The following is a 21,018-nucleotide window of genomic DNA, read 5'->3' on the forward strand; positions in this document are numbered from 1 at the left end:
GCACCATAGAAATAAATGGGTCCACGTGTGATCTGAGAAAATGCAGATCAGACACGGACTGAAAATAACGCCATGTGGTTTTTATTAGTATATCAATAAAGGAGATGTCCGACTAAAGAAACACTTGAACTTTAGGCATTATGGACTCTGCACAATCTCCAAATTCTACAGACTTGCATCAGAGGACCCATAGACTTCTAGGCGGCTCTACTGCACCTTGATGTGCATACAATTTTATACAAAGGCTTTTATTCTGCCCAATCCTTTCCAAATCTCTTAGGAAAAAAATGGGTACTCTGTTCCATTGGATGTCATATATTAGAGATATGCAATGCTTCTTGGGGAATATATATCTGACATATCACACCGCACTAAGAACCATGGACACAGTCCATGCAGCTACATAATATGGACTCACAGATGTGCTACGATGTAGATCTACCATGTGCAGGAGGTCTAAGGCTAACTCATTCTCAAACATATAGTAGGTGAATTTACTTGTAATATTAATTCAGGCATCTGTATTATATTACTTACTTTCCACCGAGGTCCCACTTTGACATGTATTGTCGTTTTCTTATCCCAAAGAACTGTAATATCCAATTCTGGAAAATGAACAACTGTATAGAAGCCAGCCTTCCAGTGCCGATACCTATAAGGGCCATGTTGTAATCGAATCTGCTTCTAAAAAAAGAGCATAAAATATACAAACATGTTACCTGGTATGGACATATAGAAAGACATAATGAAAGATACTGACCTGTTTCTCTGGTGTCTCAGAAAAATAAATATCTGCACCGCCCACAGAAATGATGAGATTTTTAGAGCAAATTATGTCATTATCAAAGCATTTCTTATTCTGAGCAATGATGGACACATTTGAGTTGTCTGTGCTCTGTAATAAAGGTGAGAATGACATATATTAATAGATCACATTAACAAACTTATCATTCCTTTTGTCTGCCGGCAGCTGCCATCTTTTTTGAAGATCTCAAAGAAATCCTGTGCGTGGTGACGTCATCACGTGTTGCGCGAGATTTCGTGATAGATCTTCAATCAATATGGCGGCCAGCTGTTGGCGAGCAGATGGATAGCATCTAAGGGTTACAATGACGGGGAGCAGCGCAATTGCAGCTCCCTGTCATTGCACCCACTACTTACAAAGAAATGCTCTTCGTGGCGAAGTAATTCATCACAAAGCCAATTTTTTTTGTAAAAAAAAAATCGGCAAAGCAGCCGAATCGAAGTTTTGAATACTTCGCTCATCTCTAATTGTTATCCTTTTCTGTGGGATATGATCATTCCTCAATTAGAACGGATAGCTGTTACAAGAAAACCTTATATTCTAGGTGGTATAGACTTAGACTAGAGAGTCTCTAAAGGTATGCCGGATTTATCATCCAGCATGAGCCACTATGATAAATTTGGGGCATCTTTAGACTGTCTAAATCTTAGACTACAAATAATAAAGCGCCCCCAATGTCTACAGCAAAAAAAAAACATTTTTAATCTGCTTTCCTCACACAAGGAACTCAAAGCATAGCTTCAGACAATCATGTTATTATCACAAACTTATCACAAACTTACCTGTCCGGGCTCCAGCAGTGAGATCTCCAGCTTCGGCGCGACCGCGTCTGGGAGAGACGCCCCCAAGTGATGTGACAGCATCCCTAGGATGAAATGCTATGTTTCTCCCCACAGCGGGTGTGTACTGGAGGAAAACTAGCAGTGCTTGATTATTCAGCTGATCTATTCCTATGTGCGGTGCATGACCTATCAGGTTCTGATTCAGGTGCTGAGGGCTCTATTTAAACCACCTTTGCCAGTGATAGCTTAAGACTCCCTAACTGTGCTCCTGGTTCTGGTTCTATGTGCGTATATATTTCTATTATTGTTATTGACCTTGGCTTGCCTTTGACCATCTCTGTCTTGTGTTTTGTTTCTGTGCTTCCCATCTGGTTCTGATTTTGGCTTTGTGACTACCCTCTGTCTTGCGATTTTGCACTGTTTTGTCCTTCCGGTTTTGACCCATTCTCATATGACACCGTCTCTGTGTTCTACTGTCTTGTCTGGTGTGCATCAGTCTTGCACTGTAGCAGAGTATGGAACGTCGACAAGTTGCGGACTTGCCACCCAGGGCTTGCACTGCAAGTAGGCAAGGAAAGCGAGCCGGGCTCCAGTTAGGGCTCACTGTCCGTGTGTTCTGTCTACTGTGGTATGAGTTGTAGAACAGGAAAGTCAGTGGCTGACTCTAGGCACTCACCTTCAATACTCACTAGGGTCAATTTAATAGGAATCCAATTAACCTCTCAGTAACCTCACACAGACATGGTAAGAGCATTTAAGCTCCATGCAGATGCAGTCCTTGGTCAGATTCAAACCTGGGACCCCATCTGTCACGTACTTACCTGTCCATGCTTCAGCCCAAGTTCAGGGGCATTCTGTTGCTGTGGAAACCAGCCTCACTGACAGTTGGGCTGGTCAGCCTATCAGAGAGCAGAGACGCCAGGCTAATCAGACATGGTGCTGCTGTCACATGCTTCCTGTCAGTGGGAGATTTAAACAGACAGCTGCTGGCAACAGGTCTTTATGCTCTTCATTACCACGCTAGCATTTGTACATTTTGGAACTCCTGGATCTTGATGTCTACTTTGACTTTGACCTTGCCTCTGACTGCCGATTATATTCTGATATTATCTAATGGTATAGACCCTGCCTGTTATATGACTCTAATGTTTTATGTTCTGGTTCTGTCTTTGTCAGCCGGTATTTGCACCTCTTTCTGTTTAGGCACCTGCACTTAATTAAGTAAGGGACCGTCGACCAGTTGGGGCACGTCATTTAGGATGTCTCATTCAAGTAACTAGGGATAGTGATGTGGGTGGAAGTACAGAGATGCACTATTCCCTCCTTAACATGACACTATCATTGCAAGGCAGCAATGTAGTCACTGTGCTGTCCTATAATAACTATACTACACATTATCATATACTGTGTTATATACTATCATATACTAATATAGTATCATTTCAACTAGGAATAACCTATGTACCTGTAATCTACATTATTGTTTGAACATGTATAAGTTTCATTAATTAAAACAATGACCATGACCTGCCAAGACCATCTTGAAAGACAAAATATGGCATCATTTTTCTGATCTTCACTTTATCAGCATTTTATTTTATTTAACATTATCATCTGATAATCAGAGACATTTGATCAACCAGTACTTCTCGGGGCCTATTACACTAGGTTAAAGGAATTCTACCTTAGAAAAATACCAGTATTTAATCTTCCATATCAGGTTTGAATTTTTGGGAAGATCACATACTAGTGGACAGCAAGTAGCATAACTTGTAAATTGTAGTTTATGCTTGGAATTTTGCTATTTACACTCCATTCACTAATTATATGGACTAAAACCTATTTCACAAAGAAATACTAGCACCATTACACATATCTGGATATTAATCTAGAAATCTTTTTTTTTTTTTTTATATATTATTGAGAGATCTATCTGATAATCGACAAAACTACCAGCCAAAAAAGAATGGAGATCTGAAGAATTCTGAGAATGGTAACTTAAAAGAGCTGAGAATGACAATGAGAATTACAATAACTCAAAACACGCAATGACATTTCTAGTCAGCTGAAATTGCATAGCCTATAATGATGAACTATTACTTTCCAGCTGCATGAAATGACCACCATTGTTTTCAGCTTTTTCTTCAGTAAAAATGCATAAAATTATTTCAGACAAGTTAACCATTGTATTCTTTGTTCGGCTGACCTTGTTTATCTAACGGATTTAGCATATCCTTGGATTACATTTCAGCAATCCTGTTCTAATTAAAAATGCCTCTGATTTTCCCAAGATTACCCTTTGAAAATGGGCAAGTATCTGTTTCCTAATGATAGCAGTCCTTTTCAGTGGCGATCTTATAGTCAAAGGCAGACATTTTATAATTTGAGATTGTTTTTATGTCACTTTTAAGTCCAGGTTGGCATTGTGTGGTTGCACCAATGTTATGAAATGGCACACAGTTTTCATGTATTTAGAGCAAATGCATTGTGTTGTATGACTTAGTCTTAAAAATACAACAGGTGTCTGGTGTAGGTTGAGACTTTTTTCATCCAGGTCTTATCTCACTGTACTGTCTTAAAGGTGTTGTGCAAGCTGCATATATTGATAACCTAGACTCAGGATAGGTCATCAATATCTGATCAGTGGGGGTCCGACACCTGGCAGCCCCACCAATCAGTTGTTTGAAGAGGAAGTGGCGCTTCCTCTTCATTACTTTTCCCCTCGTCTCTGAAGTGCAGTGTTGAATGGACAAAGTACTTGTAATTACACTATGCCACCACTCCACAGGAGATGACGCGTAGTGTAATGAAGAGGAAGCAGCGCTCTCATAGAACGGCACCTCCTCTTCAAACAGCTGATCAATGAGGGTGCCAGATGTCAGACCCCTGACGATCAGATATTGATGATCTGTCCTGAGGATAGGTCATCAATATATACAGCCTGCACAATCTATTTAAACATAGACCACTTTGAAAAGAGGTGTTGCTCCCTTGTTGCAAAATCTGACCAAATGTCGCAAAACAAAAACACAGACGGCATAACGTGTGACATTTTCATGCCAAAAACCAGACATATCTGGTTATAAGTGACCCCCATAGTATTTCTCAGTAGGTAAAGGATGGTTAATCCAATTACAGTAGGAAATCATAAAGATCATGAGTGAAATGTTATGTTTTTTATAAAACAAACAAAATATGAGCTGCAGTTTTCAAACTGAAACTCCAATTAATATTGGGACATCGACACAATTCTAAAAATGTTGGCTCTATACACCACTATTCAATGGATTTGAAATGAAACAAACAAGATGTGCTTTAACTGCAGACTGTCAGCTTTAATTTGAGGGTATTTACATCCAAATCAGGTGAACGGTGTAGGAATTACAACAGTTTGCATATGTGCCTCCCACTTGTTAGGGGACCAAAAGTACCGGGACATAATAATAATCATGAATCAAACTTTCACTTTTTAATACTTGGTTGCAAATCCTTTGTAGTCAATTACAGCCTGAAGTCTGGAACGCATAGACATCACCAGTCGCTGGGTTTTATCCCTGGTGATGCTCTGCCAGGCCTCTACTGCAACTGTCTTCAGTTCCTGCTAGTTCTTGGGGCAATTTCCCTTCAGTTTTGTCTTCAGCAAGTGAAATGCATGCTCAATCGGATTCAGGTCAGGTGATTGACTTGGCCATTGCATAACATTCCATTTCTTTCCCTTAAAAAACTCTTTGGTTGCTTTTGCAGTATGCTTTGGGTCATTGTCCATCTGCACTGTGAAGCGCCGTCCAATGAGTTCTGAAGAATTTGGCTGAATAGGAGCAGATAATATTGCCCGAAACACTTCAGAATTCATCCTGCTGCTTTTGTCAGCAGTCACATCATCAATAAATACAAGAGAACCAGATCCATTGGCAGCCATACATGCCCACGCCATGACACTACCACCACCATGCTTCACTGATGAGGTGGTATGCTTAGGATCATGAGCAGTTCCTTTCCTTCTCCATAATCTTCTCTTCCCAAAACTCTGATACAAGTTGATCTTGGTCTTATCTGTCCATAGGATGTTGTTCCAGAACTGTGAAGGCTTTTTTAGATGTTGTTTGGCAAACTCTAATATGGCCTTTCTGTTTTTGAGGCTCACCAATGGTTTACATCTTGTGGTGAACCCTCTGTATTCACTCTGGTGAAGTCTTCTGTTGATTGTTGACTTTGACACACATACACCTACCTCCTGGAGAGTGTTCTTGATCTGGCCAACTGTTGTGAAGGGTGTTTTCTTCACCAGGGAAAGAATTATTCGGTCATTCACCACAGTTGTTTTCCGTGGTCTTCCGGGTCTTTTGGTGTTGCTGAGCTCACAGATGTGTGCCCTCTTTTTAAGAATGTTCAAAACAGTTGTTTTGCCATGCCTAATGTTTTTGCTATCTTTCTGATAGGTTTGTTTTGTTTTTTTCAGCCTAATGATGGCTTGCTTCACTGATAGTGACAGCTCTTTGGATCTCATCTTGAGAGTTGACAGCAACAGATTCCAAAGGCAAATAGCACACTTGAAATTAACTCTGGACCTTTTATCTGATCATTGTAATTGGAATAATGAGGTAATAACACACACCTGTCCATGAAACAGCTGAGGAGCCAATTGTCCCATTACTTTTGGTAACCTTAACAAGTTGGAGGCACATATGCAAACATATGTTGTAATTCCTACACCGTTCACCTGATTTGGATGTAAATACCCTCAAATTAAAGCTGACAGTCTGCAGTTAAAGCACATCTTGTTTGTTTCATTTCAAATCCATTGTGGTGGTGTACAGAGCCAAAAAATTTAGAATTGTATCGATGTCCCAATATTTATGGACCTGGCTGTAAGGCTGACTTCATTACATCTGTTGCTAAGACATCATTGATGCTAGTGTTTGTCTTTACCAAATGACTTCCCTAACAAGAAAGACATGGAGAATCTCATTTTTCTTAGGGCAACCTTTTGGATTCTAAATCTAGATACAAGATTACTGAACAGAATTAAATTTAAACATGAACTATTATGTACAGTCATTGACAAAAAATATAACACACACAGATAAAAACGTTGAGTTGATGCAAAACTCGACATGCAGTTATATTTAAGGCAGATATGTAAATGATTACAGGTGTGGTCTGATTAGACTCTGGGTCTTGCCACAAGAGCGCTTAAAAGTGCTTCTCCACTGCCTTATTAAAAGACTTTCAGAGGTCACTTTTGGGTAGTATACCTCTTGGTGAGAGTTTTTTGAATGCCAGGCAGGCCTCTACAATGCATTCAAAGAGATTTTGCCCCATTTAAAGACTTTGAGAAGCGGTGCATTGTTGAACTGCGAGAAGCAGAGTGGTCATTTGGGCGAACTGCCCACCATCTAGGCTGTTCTGACCTAGCTGTTAGTAGGAGATAGCATTCGTTTGCAGTGGTGTTGTGAATGAGAAACCTGGAGTGCTATGGACTGGAACCGTCTCATCTCTAGTGATGAATCCAGGTTCTGTTTCGAAAAGGATGACAGTCCGGTTCAAGTATGGAGGCTTCGTGGTGAGTACTTCAATCCTGCTTTTGCTGTGGATCAACAGACTTCCTCAACTTCTGGTGTGATGACCTGAGTCATCAGATATGACAGTCCGTCACCCCTAGTAGTGATACGAGGGAGATTAACAGCTCAGTGATATGTGGAGGACATCCTGCTGCCACATGTGTTGCCTCTCATGGCAGAGCTTCCAACTGGCTTTTTCAGCAGTATAATGTTCTCTCACACACAGCAAAGGTTTCATAGAAATATCATATCTCCACCAGATTGCAACACTTCCTTGGTCTGCCCTGTCACCAGATTTATTGCCACTCAAGCTAGGACCAGCTAGGATCCCAGCTTAGGCATCCTACAAATGCACAGGATCTACAAGCCCAGCTACAACATCTGTGGCCAAATGTGCCGCAGGATACCATACACAACCTGTATGAACCTGTATGCCTCCATGCCCAACCGTATCTCATCGTATATCCAGGATACAAGTGGCCAAACAGGGTACTAGAGCCTCCTTTCAATTGTACAGTTTTCCCCAATAAACGTTTCCATTCTCTCTAATTTTGTAATCACTTACATGTATCATCATTACATTCACACATAGAAAGTTTCATTCCATTCGAACAACTCCTTCTTGATGCGTTATTATTTTGTCAATGAGTGTACTGTTATGCATTTGATGTGTATTTACAATGTATTTTTCCATAGTACTGGGTGGTATATCTATTTTGGAGGAATTAAGTGGCAATATGTGATTAGGTGATTGTACAAGATGAAGCAGTTTCTAACTTGATTATGATATCACGTCACTACATGATAAGCTAATGAAAGCCTATGAAAAGGTCAAGTAAAAGTTTCTTGTAAATATATATTAAATTCTTTAAAAATAACAATTTCTACATCATTAATTTAGTTATCTCCTTGATTTCAGTTTTATATACTATTTTTTTTATTAATCTCATGTTTTAAAGCTTTTTAATGGAGAAATACTGAGTGGGTTTTCATTAAAGATGTGCCGTGTTGAAAAATGTGCTGACTCCCACTTAAGCTGGCCATTCACATTAGTCTTTTGTTGGCCAAACTCACCAAGAACAACATATTTCGCCAACACACTAATGTAGATGGGGAGCTCCCGACATCATCTGTCAGGGGAGACAAGGATTGGACGAAATTAATATTTTCATCCAATCCTTTTGTTCTCCCAGGAGATAAATTGCCGTCAGAAGCATGGGTCGATTGACCATAGACCTTGCAGGGAAATTTCTCAGGGGGCCACCTGAGCCATCCTCACGGTTGCCAGTGGAAGTTTTTGGGGATGTATTTTGTGCTGCTGGCAGTATTTTGTGATGGACTGTGTTTTTTGGCTCTTTTTGGGTGATATAATGTGCCACAATATGGTATTGCTGGCCCTGCCTTCCATCAATGTTGACCCAACTACAAAATGGGGCCACTTTTAGTATTTTTTCCAGGACCACTTTAAGTTCCCAGTATGCCCCTGGTCAGAAGTGTCTGTCAGCAGCCTTCTCTGCTCTCCCACAGAATAAGTAAAAAATATATTTGTACCAGTAAATAGAAAATAAGAAAAAATAAAAATTGAGATTCCTCAGTGGTTGATACCTTTTAAAGGCTAAGTGAAAAGATGATGACAAAATTGCAAGCTTTCGAGACTACTTGGGCCTCTTCGTCAGGCGTTGTATCTTATGGTCTTAAATAACACTTGACAAAGAGGCCTAAATAATCTCAAAAACTTGCAATCTCAATTTTTATTTTTTCTTCTCTCCCATAGAATACACATATATGTTCAGCCGAGTCGAACGTGTATGCGTATGGGGAAGATGGCAGAGATAGCTGTTGACTGAATGACTGTTCAGCAGACTACTATTATGTATGGGCAGCTTAAGGCTGGCTTTAGATGGCTATAATACAACCACATTGTAACATCCATATTTCAACAGCGAAACCCAGAAAACTCTCGGTTACAGTGACCTGAACGTAGATCACCATAGAACTTTATGATAATCTAAATTCAGTTTAGTAGAAACAGAGGGCCCAGATGTGGGGGCATAATACAGATGGAAAGGTGCATATTATATCCATGTGAAACCAGAACTGATGAGGAATCAGGTTTGATGAATGTTTATGTGATAAGACAAGAATAAATATGACAAATGGCCAGGCATTTTTCTTTTTATATCCCAGAAATACAGCTGTTTTCTGGCAGTATCGAGTGCTCTCATCAGCAATGTTTTCTAGTTCAGTGAACCAGAACGCCACTCCAAAGCAGGGAAGTAGCTTGGTAGTATTGATAAATGATTGAGTGCGTTTGCTCCCTGCCAAATTGTGACTGGCAAAGCCTGCTGAAACTGGCATGCGTAACCTGGCATATTGCATGAATAGATAGAGGGACAATTCTTCTATTTTACAAGACTTGGCTCGAGGATATCAACTACAAGGTACATTTCTGCTGATTAACAAAAAAGCTTAGTAGGTGATATTGTGCTGGTATTGACCACAGGAAGCCTTGCTAATATACACAATATTACCTTTACAGACATAGATTATTTTATGGAAATGGAATCATTTGCAACTGGTGTGCAGACTTATCAGTGTCTTATAAAGGCAATGGCCTTGACTGAGACCTAGATAGAAAAAACATCTTATGATTGACAAAGCACAGATATTTTGGTGTGAAAAATCAAAATAACGTAATAATCAGATGCAACAGTCTGAACCACTTAGCAGAAGCAATGGCATGTAGACCACCATAAGAAGAAAAACGGTGGAAAAACTTGTAATGGTTCAAATCGATGCCTCTTTAAAAGTAAACAAAAAATATATAATTTTGGAAAAGGGTTAATCTTTACATTTTTTATAAAAGATGCCCATGCAGTGAATATTGAAGTACCTGAGACTGTACTCACATTCAGTCTAAAAGAGTTATCTGAGATTTTCATATTAAAATCTGTAGAACATGTCATGAATATCAGATCAATGGGCTTCTGACACCTGGCACCCCTGCTGTTCAGCTATTTAAAGAGGCTGTGACACTCCGCAGTGGCTGTTTCTAAGTTAGTGACATCACGTTCATAGGTCACATAGCCTAGGCTCAACTCCGTTCCATTCAAGTGAGTAGAGCTGAGCTGCAATACCAAGCACAGCAGCAATCAAATGGACGGTGCTGTGCTTGGAAAGGTGCCCACTGGAGTACCGTGGCCTCTTCAAACAGCTGGTCGGTGAGAGGACCGGGTGTCGGACCTCTGCTGACATGATACTGGTGACCTATTCTAAGGATAGATTATCAATTGTAAATATCCAGAAAACCTCTTTAAGGCAATTACTGAAGCCATACAGAAGAAACTGCATGATTAGTCTCAAACACGATTTTTCCGGAGACAACTTATGGGACTGCGGCCAACATCTAAATTCTGAGATTCTTCTGGCCCTCCTCTTAAGGGGTAAAGGGAACCAGTCCTTTTGGTTAAAAGGAAATACCTGTAATCACTGAGATTTCATCTGACCTCTTTAAATCATTTGCACAAGGGGTAAACCTGAGCCACTATACAGTAGTTTTACTAGACTCTACTTGTAGTCGGAACCCAGGCGGGTCTGTTGGTCCCAGAACCATATCACTGTGACCTTCTGGTCTGAAGCCATTAACCCTTAAGGGTTTTGTGGGTCATTGAGCTGCCAGGATCAGCAGGGAGGGGGGACCCTTCCCAGAGGCGGGAAGAGGAGGGGCCAGCTACAGTTTAAAAGGCTTCTGCCAGCAAGAGGCTTTGTCTTTTCTCTGAAAGGGGGTCACATCGTGTCATGTGTTTAGAGAGACCTGCAACCGGCTGACATCACTGCCTCCGATGTGAATATCAGACCACTGTATATATTCTTAGTGTGTATAGTGTCATTTCTAGTGAGCCCTTAAGGCGATTAACTATATCATTTAATCTTATGCTGTCTTGTATCTCGATCACAAATCCCCACGTCCGTGTTTCGGTCTAGTTATTTGCTACCCCGAGTTGTTTTTTTACCCTATATAACCCCGTTAGCAGACCGGGCTTATATCAAATAAGAAACTGGTGGCAGTCTTTCTGGGTTGAGAACACGCTGTTTCACTGGGGCAGTGAAAAGGCTCTCTCAGCTTGTTGCCTCCCTGTGCCCGTGTGGACAGGAGGAATCTGTGAAAACTGTACCAAGACTGACCTTACCCGCCCCCCAGGAGGGTGTAACGTCATGCCTTGGTAACCAGTGACCATACCATATCTCGTGAGCTCGACGTAGTTGACATCTGACGTCAAGCGGGCACGAGGGGTGGTATTCGTCACAGCGATAATCTGCCTGTGTAATACTGCTGCCGATTATCAGATGAACATGCAATCATAATCTTTAAGCAGGTTAAAAAAAATCATCATTTCCCAGAGGCAGATTGTTATGCAGTCAATTATTGATTCAGTTTGGGGACGAGCAATCACATTAGTGATTATTCCTCCCCATACTGTGGAGGAGATCGTTCTATGTAAATGCAGCAGTCTCCTTCAGTGACGAGCAGGTGATTGTTAGGAAGGAACACTTCCTGCCTGACAATTGTCTGCTTCATCTGCTGGTGTAATATCAGCCTAATGATTTAATGGCTGAAAGAGGGACTATCAGCTCTCCTGTCATGTCTATTTTAGTAAACAAGTGCATTCTCCATAATATAATCCTAGAGCATCTTTTATTAGAACTCTTTGTTGTACCATTCCTCTGTAATTCCCACTAGAAATAATTATGAATAACTTAACAACTGGGTGTCATCCCTTGGGGGCTTGTTCTAATATACTCTGACAATGTCCAATTAGTAAGGACAATGTCAGACTGTGTAGGGACACACCCATTTAACATGAGGAAAGGTAGCATTCAGTTATAACGGAGTTATAAGTAAAGATACTCCATAATTAATATTTCATGGGGATCACAAAATTGTTACTTAGACCGACATGTTAGGAGAAGATAAAAGGTCCTGTTTAAGTTTCCTACACTCAGCTTCTGTCAGAGTAGTCCACTGTAGGGGAAAAGACTTACATTTAGTCACCACCATCTTAAAAAGATTAAAATAGACAAATCGCCAGGACCGGATGGCATACACCCCCGTATCCTAAGGGATTTTATGTCACGGATGGTGTTGCAGAAAGCTGGAACTTATAAATAAACATCCGACTGGCTTGATCCCAAACTAAGGAGCTTATGGGTGAGCCCTATAAAACCCCTAGAGCTCTCCCTGACTGCTATACCCATGCAAAGGTCTTTATGGTAGACGATTGCATGTCCACGTACCTCATACTATGTGACACCTGAAAACCCTATAATAGTGAGGGGACACGACCACCGGCTCCCTGCACTTAATACGGACGGAGTCAGGGTCACCTAGAATCAAGCCAGCAAGGAAACACAAATAAAGGAAACAGACTTATCTGAGAAGGAAAGGAGATGACAAAGTGAAACCAAAACAAAGAACTTCATGCAGGTAGAGAAGAACATCTAACAGACCTTCTCACAGAAGTGGCGGTGACAATTAAGTTATGTCATAGCCAGACCCTTATTTCTGATATTTGCAGACTCTATACTGACAGGGAATGTCCCATAGTATTGGCGCATAGTAAATGTGGTGCCAATATTCAAAAAGGGTCCAAAAACAGAGCCTGGTAACTATAGGCCGGTAAGTTTAACATCTGTTGTGGGTAAACTGTTTGAAGGTTTTCTGAGAGATGCTATGTTAGAGCATCTTAACGGAAATAAGCAAATAACGCCATATCAACATGGCTTCGTGAGGGAACGGTCATGTCAAACTAATTTAATCAGTTTCTATGAGGAGGTAAGTTTTAGACTTGACAGCGGCGAATCAATGGATGTCGTATATCTGGACTTCTCCAAAGCATTTGACACTGTACCACATAAAAGGTTAGTATATAAAATGAGAATGCTCAGACTGGGAGAAAAGTCTGTATGTGGGTAAGTAACTGGCTGAGGGATAGAAAACAGAGGGTGGTTATTAGTGGTACACACTCAGATTGGGTCACCTCAGGGGTCAGTATTGGGCCCTATTCTCTTCAATATATTTATTAATGATCTTGTAGAAGGCTTGCATAGTAAAATATCAATTGTCGCAGATGACACTAAACTGTGTAAAGTAATTAACACTGAAGAGGACAGTATACTACTACAGAGGGATCTGGATAGACTGGAGGCTTGGGCAGATAAGTGGCAGATGAGGTTTAACACTGACAAATGTAAAGTTATGCACATGGGAAGGAATAATGCAAGTCACCCGTACATACTAAATGGTAAAACACTCGGTAACACTGACATGGAAAAGGATCTAGGAATTTTAATAAACAGCAAACTAAGCTGCAAAAATCAGTGTCAGCCAGCTGCTGCCAAGGCCAATAAGATAATGGGTTGCATCAAAAGGGGCATAGATGCCCGTGATGAGAACATAAGCCTACCACTTTACAAATCATTAGTCAGACCACACATGGAGTACTGTGTACAGTTCTGGGCTCCTGTGAACAAGGCAGACATAGCAGAGCTGGAGAGGGTACAGGGGAGGGCAACTAAAGTAATAACTGGAATGGGGCAACTACAGTACCCTGAAAGATTATCAACATTAGTGTTATTCCCATTAGAAAAAAGAAGACTGAGGGGGAGATCTAATTACTATGTATAAATATATCAGGGGTCAGTACAGAGATCTATCCCATCAGCTATTTATCCCCAGGACTGTGACTGTGACGAGGGGACATCCTCTGCGTCTGGAGGAAAGAAGGTTTGTACACAAACATAGAAGAGGATGCTTTACGGTAAGAGCAGTGAGACTATGGAACTCTCTGCCTGAGGAGGTAGTGATGGTGAGTACAATAAAGTAATTCAAGAGGGGCCTGGATGTATTTCTGGAGTGTAATAATATTACAGGCTATAGCTACTAGAGAGGGGTCGTTGATCCAGGGAGTTATTCTGATTGCCTGATTGGAGTCGGGAAGGAATTTTTTATTCCCCTAAAGTGAGGAAAATTCTACCTCAAAGGTTTTTTTTTTTTCGGCCTTATATACTATGTTACTATGTTACATGAGTGGGTTTGTCTCATTTCCGAAACTGAAAACAAAACCTACAAACAAAAGCCGTGTAGAAGCCCAAAGGCAAAAAAACTGAAGGTAACAAAAAAATGACACCAGTCTTAATAACCCCAATATCTGGCGGTGGAACTGGCCTCTAAATAACTTTGGCGTATCCACCACCGATTCTAAATGTAAGACAGCTTCCTAGCTGTCTTACATTTCAGTTTTTCAGCCAAAGCTAGAATTGGATTTGAAGGGAATCCGAAATAAAAAGGAAGGATTTGTACTTCTTCCTGCTGAATCAACTTCTGGCTTTGGCTGAAAAAGCTGCAGGAAAATCTGCCTCAAAACCTCCTCCAACAAAACTTTATGAACCTACCCTTAAACTATAACTGTCATTTTTATTTATTTTTTTGAGTATTGGATTGTGGTGATTAATATCTCCTTGGTGGCCCTATTTCAACTTTTCACTGTGTACTCAATTACCCCTTAATTCCACATTTTTGTTCCCTGTACTGCCTACTTTTACCTGTGCTTAAATTAAGGTTGCTAGGCATGGTCCGTCTATGTGTTGAAGGGCGGAGGACGCAGAAGCACGCTGCGTGCAAGGTCACATTACTGACAGCCAGGGACTGTAAGTAAATGATTAAAGCCAGGTCCTCCCCAGCAGCTGATAACAGTGCCTGGGCTGTATGCACTTCTCCCTGTCCCTGCGCTTGGCAGACGCTCCCTCACTCAGCAGAGCTGGAGAAGTAGAGTTGAAGCAGCGCACAACAGGGAAGGGAGATCTGCCATCTGCTCAGTGTATAAATGAAAGCAACATGTGGTAAGAGGACCCCTTTGTGCTTCAGGAGATTAACCCTTTAGGGGGGAGGGATCTGGTTACTTACACTTTTGGGTGGCTATTGTTACTGGCTAGTGAGGGCAGGTGGGATTAGCCTCAGGGTGAGGGCAGTGGCGGCCATCTTAACTGATTAGTGAAATTGTCGTTTTATGCAGACTGGTTGCTAAGGGCTGAATCTTATTAAATATGGGGTAAGTCAGTCTAATAGTAACTGATTCTGGAATATCATGTTATTAGTAACTACATATATGAAAATTGAAATTAGGGTCTAAGTGTGACAGTTATCCTTTAATGTTTTAAACAGTTTTTCTGGAGATCATGCTCAATTTACAGTAAAAAAAAATGGTGACAGTTTTATTTTTCATTATAACCCAGATCCTCAGAATGAGAGAGGGGAACCCTCAGTCTTGAGAATTTGGCCTCAAGCCTGGAGATCACATTTTACATATTGTGGATGCCTTTCTGGCTTAGGGGTTTTATATAGTGGCCCAGATACTGCCTCGCCTACTACCACTCATCTTCATGCCTTGAAACAAGGTAACAGGACAGTAGAGGAATACTCAGTAGGTTACTGATTGGAAAGACTCCACCCTCCTCACTCAGTATTGTTTAGATTTCATGTTAAAGATGTTATGGTAACATTTCTTCTATGTGACTCTCTGGACAGTTTAATTTAGTTCCCATAAACACAGGCATATCAGAGAGAGAGAAAGTCAGAGAAGGAGGCTACTTCTTGTTGTCCTGTTTACATCTCCTTATCCTAATGTGACTGAGACTGAACCAATGCAAATTGGTCTCCTGAGACTCCTAATGGTGGAGTAGAATATGTTTTTGTTTATATTGTGGAATTAAGGGCCATTTTGCCCAGCATTTTACCCTCAAGGGAACATTTCCAAGCTTAGAAGCTAAAAGGGAGGTCCCTATCAATGTATTTCATTTTTCTCCCAAGAATATTTTGATGTTGCCTTCTAAGATTGAATAGGAGGGTGCTTCTGTGAAGCTGCAGAACATTTTTAAGTTTTTGCCCAAAAATGGGTACTATACCTGCGACTCTGGAGAAACCCACTGGCTATATTAGCTATATTGTGTACTCCTGGTCTTAAATGGTTCGTATGAGGTATCCACTGTGAGTCTATCTTTTTTTTATTAGTTCACTTTACTTCCTATTTTGTTATATTGAGTTATGCTTGTTTGGTCCTAAATAACCCAGTCATTGACTGGGGTTCTGGAGAATTACCCAATAGAAAAACACAAGTACAGAACGATGCTTTAATTTCCCTGTTCTTGTCACTGCCACTAGTCTAAAAAGGTTTAGCAGCTAAGTATCATGAATTTGCTGATGTTTTGCTTTTTTTTGTGAGAAAATGGCTAATGTTCTTCCTTCTCATAGGAGGAAGAATGTGGAATATGGAATATGACTGTTCCATTGATTTAAATCCTGGTCCAAAGATTTCCAACAGGAGGACTTATCCCTTTTCAACTCTGGAAACTGGGTGATGGAGCAGTATATCAAAGAGAAACTGGAGAAGAGATTTATTCATCCTTCCATGTAACCAACTTATGCTGGGTTATTTTCTTGTAGCCAAGAAAGGCAACAATGTTTGTCCCAGCATAGACTACAAGGGAGTGAATAAGATCAGCTACAAGGGACTGAATAAGCAGTCATATCCTCTAAAATCAACCTTAAAGAGATTATAATCTTGTCAGGATCTGAGACAGATGAATAGAAGACCACTTTAATACCCATAGAAGGCATTTTGAATACCTGGTAATGACTTTTGGGTTTATGCCTTTCCAGAACTTCTTGAATTATGTTTTAAGAGAATATGTATTTTTTTGTAATTTACTTGGAAGATATATTGATAATGTCCTTGTCCTTCAAAGAACATTGTTTTCATGTTAAGAAAGCCCAGCTTAAAGCTTAAAGAGGACCTTACACCTGGAAAAACATTGGGAACTAAGTATCATGACATATACAGCGGCGCCCAGGGATCTCACTGCACTTACTATTATCCCTGGGCGCCCCTCCGTTCTCCCGTTATGTCCTCCGGTATCTTCGCTCACTTGGTTATAGTAGGCGGAGACTTAGGGGACTTGGTTATAGTAGGCGCAGTCTGCCCTTGTTCTGCTGGGCATCTCCTTCTCCTAGGCTGTAGCACTAGGTTTTTTCTCCCATGCTGAGAGCTCTGTGCTGCAATTGGCCAGCACTACAGCCTAGGAGAAGGAGACACCCAGGAGAATAAGGGCAGACTCCTCCTACTATAACCAAGTCCCCGAACATACCGGAGGACATAACGGGAGAACGGAGCGGTGCCCAGGGATAATAGTAAGTGCAGTGAGATCCCTGGGCGCCACTGTATATGTCATGATACTTAGCTCACAATGTTTTTCCAGGTGAAAGGTCCTTTTCAGGTAAGAATCTACTTTTTGCTGAAATGGGGAAATGTGAGTTTGAGGTGGAGAGGGTCTCTTTTTTGGGGTACGTAATTTCCTCTAGAGCAAATTCTATGGTTCCTTGGCTCTCTTCATCCATCTGCTTCATTACCTGTCATAATAATCTCTCTGCATTACCTGACTGACATCTCCTTTATCTGTTTTTGCGCCATCATCTATTTGCCAAACAAAATTACAAAAAACAAAATGGCTGCACACCATTATATATGCAAACAATAGAGCTAAGAAATGGGGGTCATTCTAGATAAAAGTGGTACAATACCGACTATAAATGAGTAATGGAAGCTCTTAGCGCACATACGTGTCGGGCCCACCTACCAAGCGTCAAGGTGGCTTCCGCAGATGGGTCCCTTGGTAGGTGGGCCCGACACGTATGTGCGCTAAGAGCTTCCATTACTCATTTATAGTCGGTATTGTACCACTTTTATCTAGAATGACCCCCATTTCTTCGTTTGCATATATAATGGTGTGCAGCCATTTGTTTTTTGTAATTATGTTTGCTTCATGGATATGCACCTGTGATTCTGAAGGTTTTAGTCTAAATTTTCTTGCATCATCTATTTGCCATCACTGGCTTCTGTCATTTAACGATGAATTTAATTTCTGTATACTTGTTACATGCCAATTTGGATACATGTTTAATAATATTATTCTTGTGATCATCCAATTATAATACAGTTTGGCCCTACTGTAAGTATTTTGGGTATTTGATTACCATGAGACTCCATTGGTACAAGATAAAGGTGACACCTATGGGTAAAGCCCAGTTATGCAGTCTTGTGAACAACCAGTGTTGTTATAGGTACTCTGGTGCTTTTGGGGTCATTTTGACTGTTATGGGGTCATTGTGGCTGGCATTTGTAAAGGCACTGTGGCTAGGCAGATAAGAGAACAGTGCAACAATGGGCCACTGGCTGTCTCTTGTGAAGGGCACAGTAGCTGTAATATGCATAGGTTGCTAACTGAAATCTCTGCTGTTGCCATTGGGCTACCTTCTATTTCCTACAGATGACATATGGGTACTGGTGTACAGTGTTCTATCTCCCTAACCCACAAAAGAACACTGCCCCATCAGACCTGTTAAACTCCAAATAATGGTGTTTTATCTACTTTCTATCATGGGAGACGGGTGTGATACCTGCAAGCAATATAGCAACTGGAAGTAGGGTTAGAATAAAAGCAGGGTAAATTTGCCTTTGCTGTTTATAACAGTATAGTGAAAGATCTTACATTCGAGGGTATGGTTAAAAATTCACTGGACTGCCTAATATTTTTACATGGTATACCAATTAGCAGAATAATCATATATAATTATTGTATACTTGCGTAAATATATTTACAATTATTTCAGATATTTAAAATATCTCACAGTTTTCTCACAGGGGCTCTGAACTGGCAGTTGCTTAACTACTAATTAGTTTCAGTTCAAAGTACGTACAATCCTTCATCAACAGCTAAATGCAGTTCACCAGACATGAACAAATTACCCTTTGTAAGTCACTCTGTTTCACTTAAGAGTCAGAACCCAAAGGCCAGAAGCCCAAACAAGTCCCACAGCACCTGTCTTTTGCACAATAAGTCTAGTTTTAATATGACAAAACCCACACAGGCCCGGTTTTCATCACCAGCATCACAACACTCAACAGATGAGAAGGCTGCAGGCAGATTGCCATAGTAGCTGATTGGATTTCTCCAGGCGTTACCCTTGAACTTTAGAACTCAAAATACTCCTGTAGGCTTTCTTTACTAAAGCATGGAATTAAAGTAATACTGGGTACAGGCGTTCTATGGCAATATCATACATTGTTACGCTCAAAAGTTGTGCACATTAAAAATTATAGACACTATGTTAAATGTTTAGAGCAAACATTTTGCACAAATTGCAGCCACATGATTGACTGCTTTCCAGACTTGGATCAACAGAAAGATTTGACCAGAAGATTGTATACCTCACAAATTAATTGAAGAGCACTATCTAGTTGGATTACTGGACATTACCTTTAAATTAGATTCTTGGCTGCTGGTACAAAAGATACAATATATTCAACAATCTACAGGTCAAATATGCAGCCTTTGCTATGGATTACTGATGGTCAAACATGGTAGCCATCTAATATATTTGGTATATCCTAGAGGAAACTATTCTGCCTTTTGGATAAAAAAAAAAAGACAATACAGTACAAACAACATAAAAATGTTTCTTAGCCTAACAACATTGTAGTAAGTTTGTAATGGGGGAGTCGGCGACGCGCAGCGCCGGCAGCATCCTATCCCTGACGAGGAGCGAGGACGTCCTTGTCTCCATAGTAACAAGGGGGCAGGGAGGACCCGGCCCGCACGCCTCCTTAGCGTGGCTGGCATCCTTCATCCCCTAGACAACGAGCAGGGGGGGAACCGAGCGCCGATGGCAATGAGTCAGAGCTCAGGTGTTTAGATCTGATGGACATGGGTCACATGATGCTGGCCACGTCACGTGACCCATCATTTAGACCGATTTAAACAGGCAATCTGCTGGCCACAGGTTGCCTGTGATTGGTATTATTACCTCACTAGCGTTCTCTGCATGTGCGACTTCGTTTGTTTGACTTCGGCGTGTATTTCACCTTGACCTGGTGTTACCCCTGATGCTATATCTTGGCTCCTGACCTTGACTTGTATTGACTTCGATTTTGTATTAACCCTTTGTGCCTATGTTACCTCCTGGCTCTTGACCTCGGCTTCCAGTTGTTCCTGTTGTGGTACTTTCCCAGCCAGGAAAACTTTGCGTTTGTTCTGTCTTTATCTTATGTTTTCTTCCCTCGTTATTTCCTTCCTTTAGGTCCCTGCACGTACGTAATTTAGGGACTGCTGCCCAGTTGTAACCCGTCGGTTAGGACAGACCATGTAAGTAGGTAGGGATAGAGGAGTGGGTGGAGTTTAGGGCTGCACTTATCCGTACCTTTTCGTGACAAAGTTAAATAGGATAAGCCCTTGAAGGGTAAAGATGTCTTTGTGTACACAAGGTTAAAGAAAGTATTATTTTCTAAAAATAACATTGTTTAAAAATAAACCATAAAAAATATATTGAGCACTGCCATAAATGTAAAATTAAATTATATTATAAAACAAAAACTACAACTCAACCCGCAAAAGTCAACTACTCAGAGGTACATCAACAGAAAAATTAAAAAGTCATGGGTATCGGAATTCAGTGAATTGAAAATGATTTTATTCCATAAAGCATGTTATTATTGTGCAAAAGTACAAAAATGTAAAAAAAAATATGTGTTTGCACCGAGCTATAGACAAAATTTTACGTAGTAAAACAGTGGCAAAAAAAAGAAAGTAGAAAATGACAGAATTGCTGTGGCTTAAATAAATGCTTTCAATATATACCCCAACATTTGTGCCATTAAAAATACGACTCATCCAGCAAAAAATAAATCCTCAAACTATATAACTACATCAATGAAAAAGTAAAAAAGTTATGAATCTCAGAATTCAACAACGAAAAACATGA

At 40.6% G+C, this 21,018-nt stretch overlaps 1 protein-coding gene across 1 annotated transcript in view; it reads right to left on the reverse strand.

Annotated features, from left to right (window-relative positions):
- Positions 1–21,018, reverse strand: part of OTOGL (otogelin like) — a 198,907-nt gene that overhangs the window by 102,864 nt on the left and 75,025 nt on the right. The window contains 2 exon segments of the mRNA XM_044277229.1: positions 538–684; positions 761–895. Of these exon segments, the coding sequence (XP_044133164.1) occupies positions 538–684; positions 761–895 (282 nt within the window).

Source organism: Bufo gargarizans, chromosome 2, assembly GCF_014858855.1.
Source record: "Bufo gargarizans isolate SCDJY-AF-19 chromosome 2, ASM1485885v1, whole genome shotgun sequence".
In the NCBI taxonomy this organism is placed as follows: domain Eukaryota; kingdom Metazoa; phylum Chordata; class Amphibia; order Anura; family Bufonidae; genus Bufo; species Bufo gargarizans.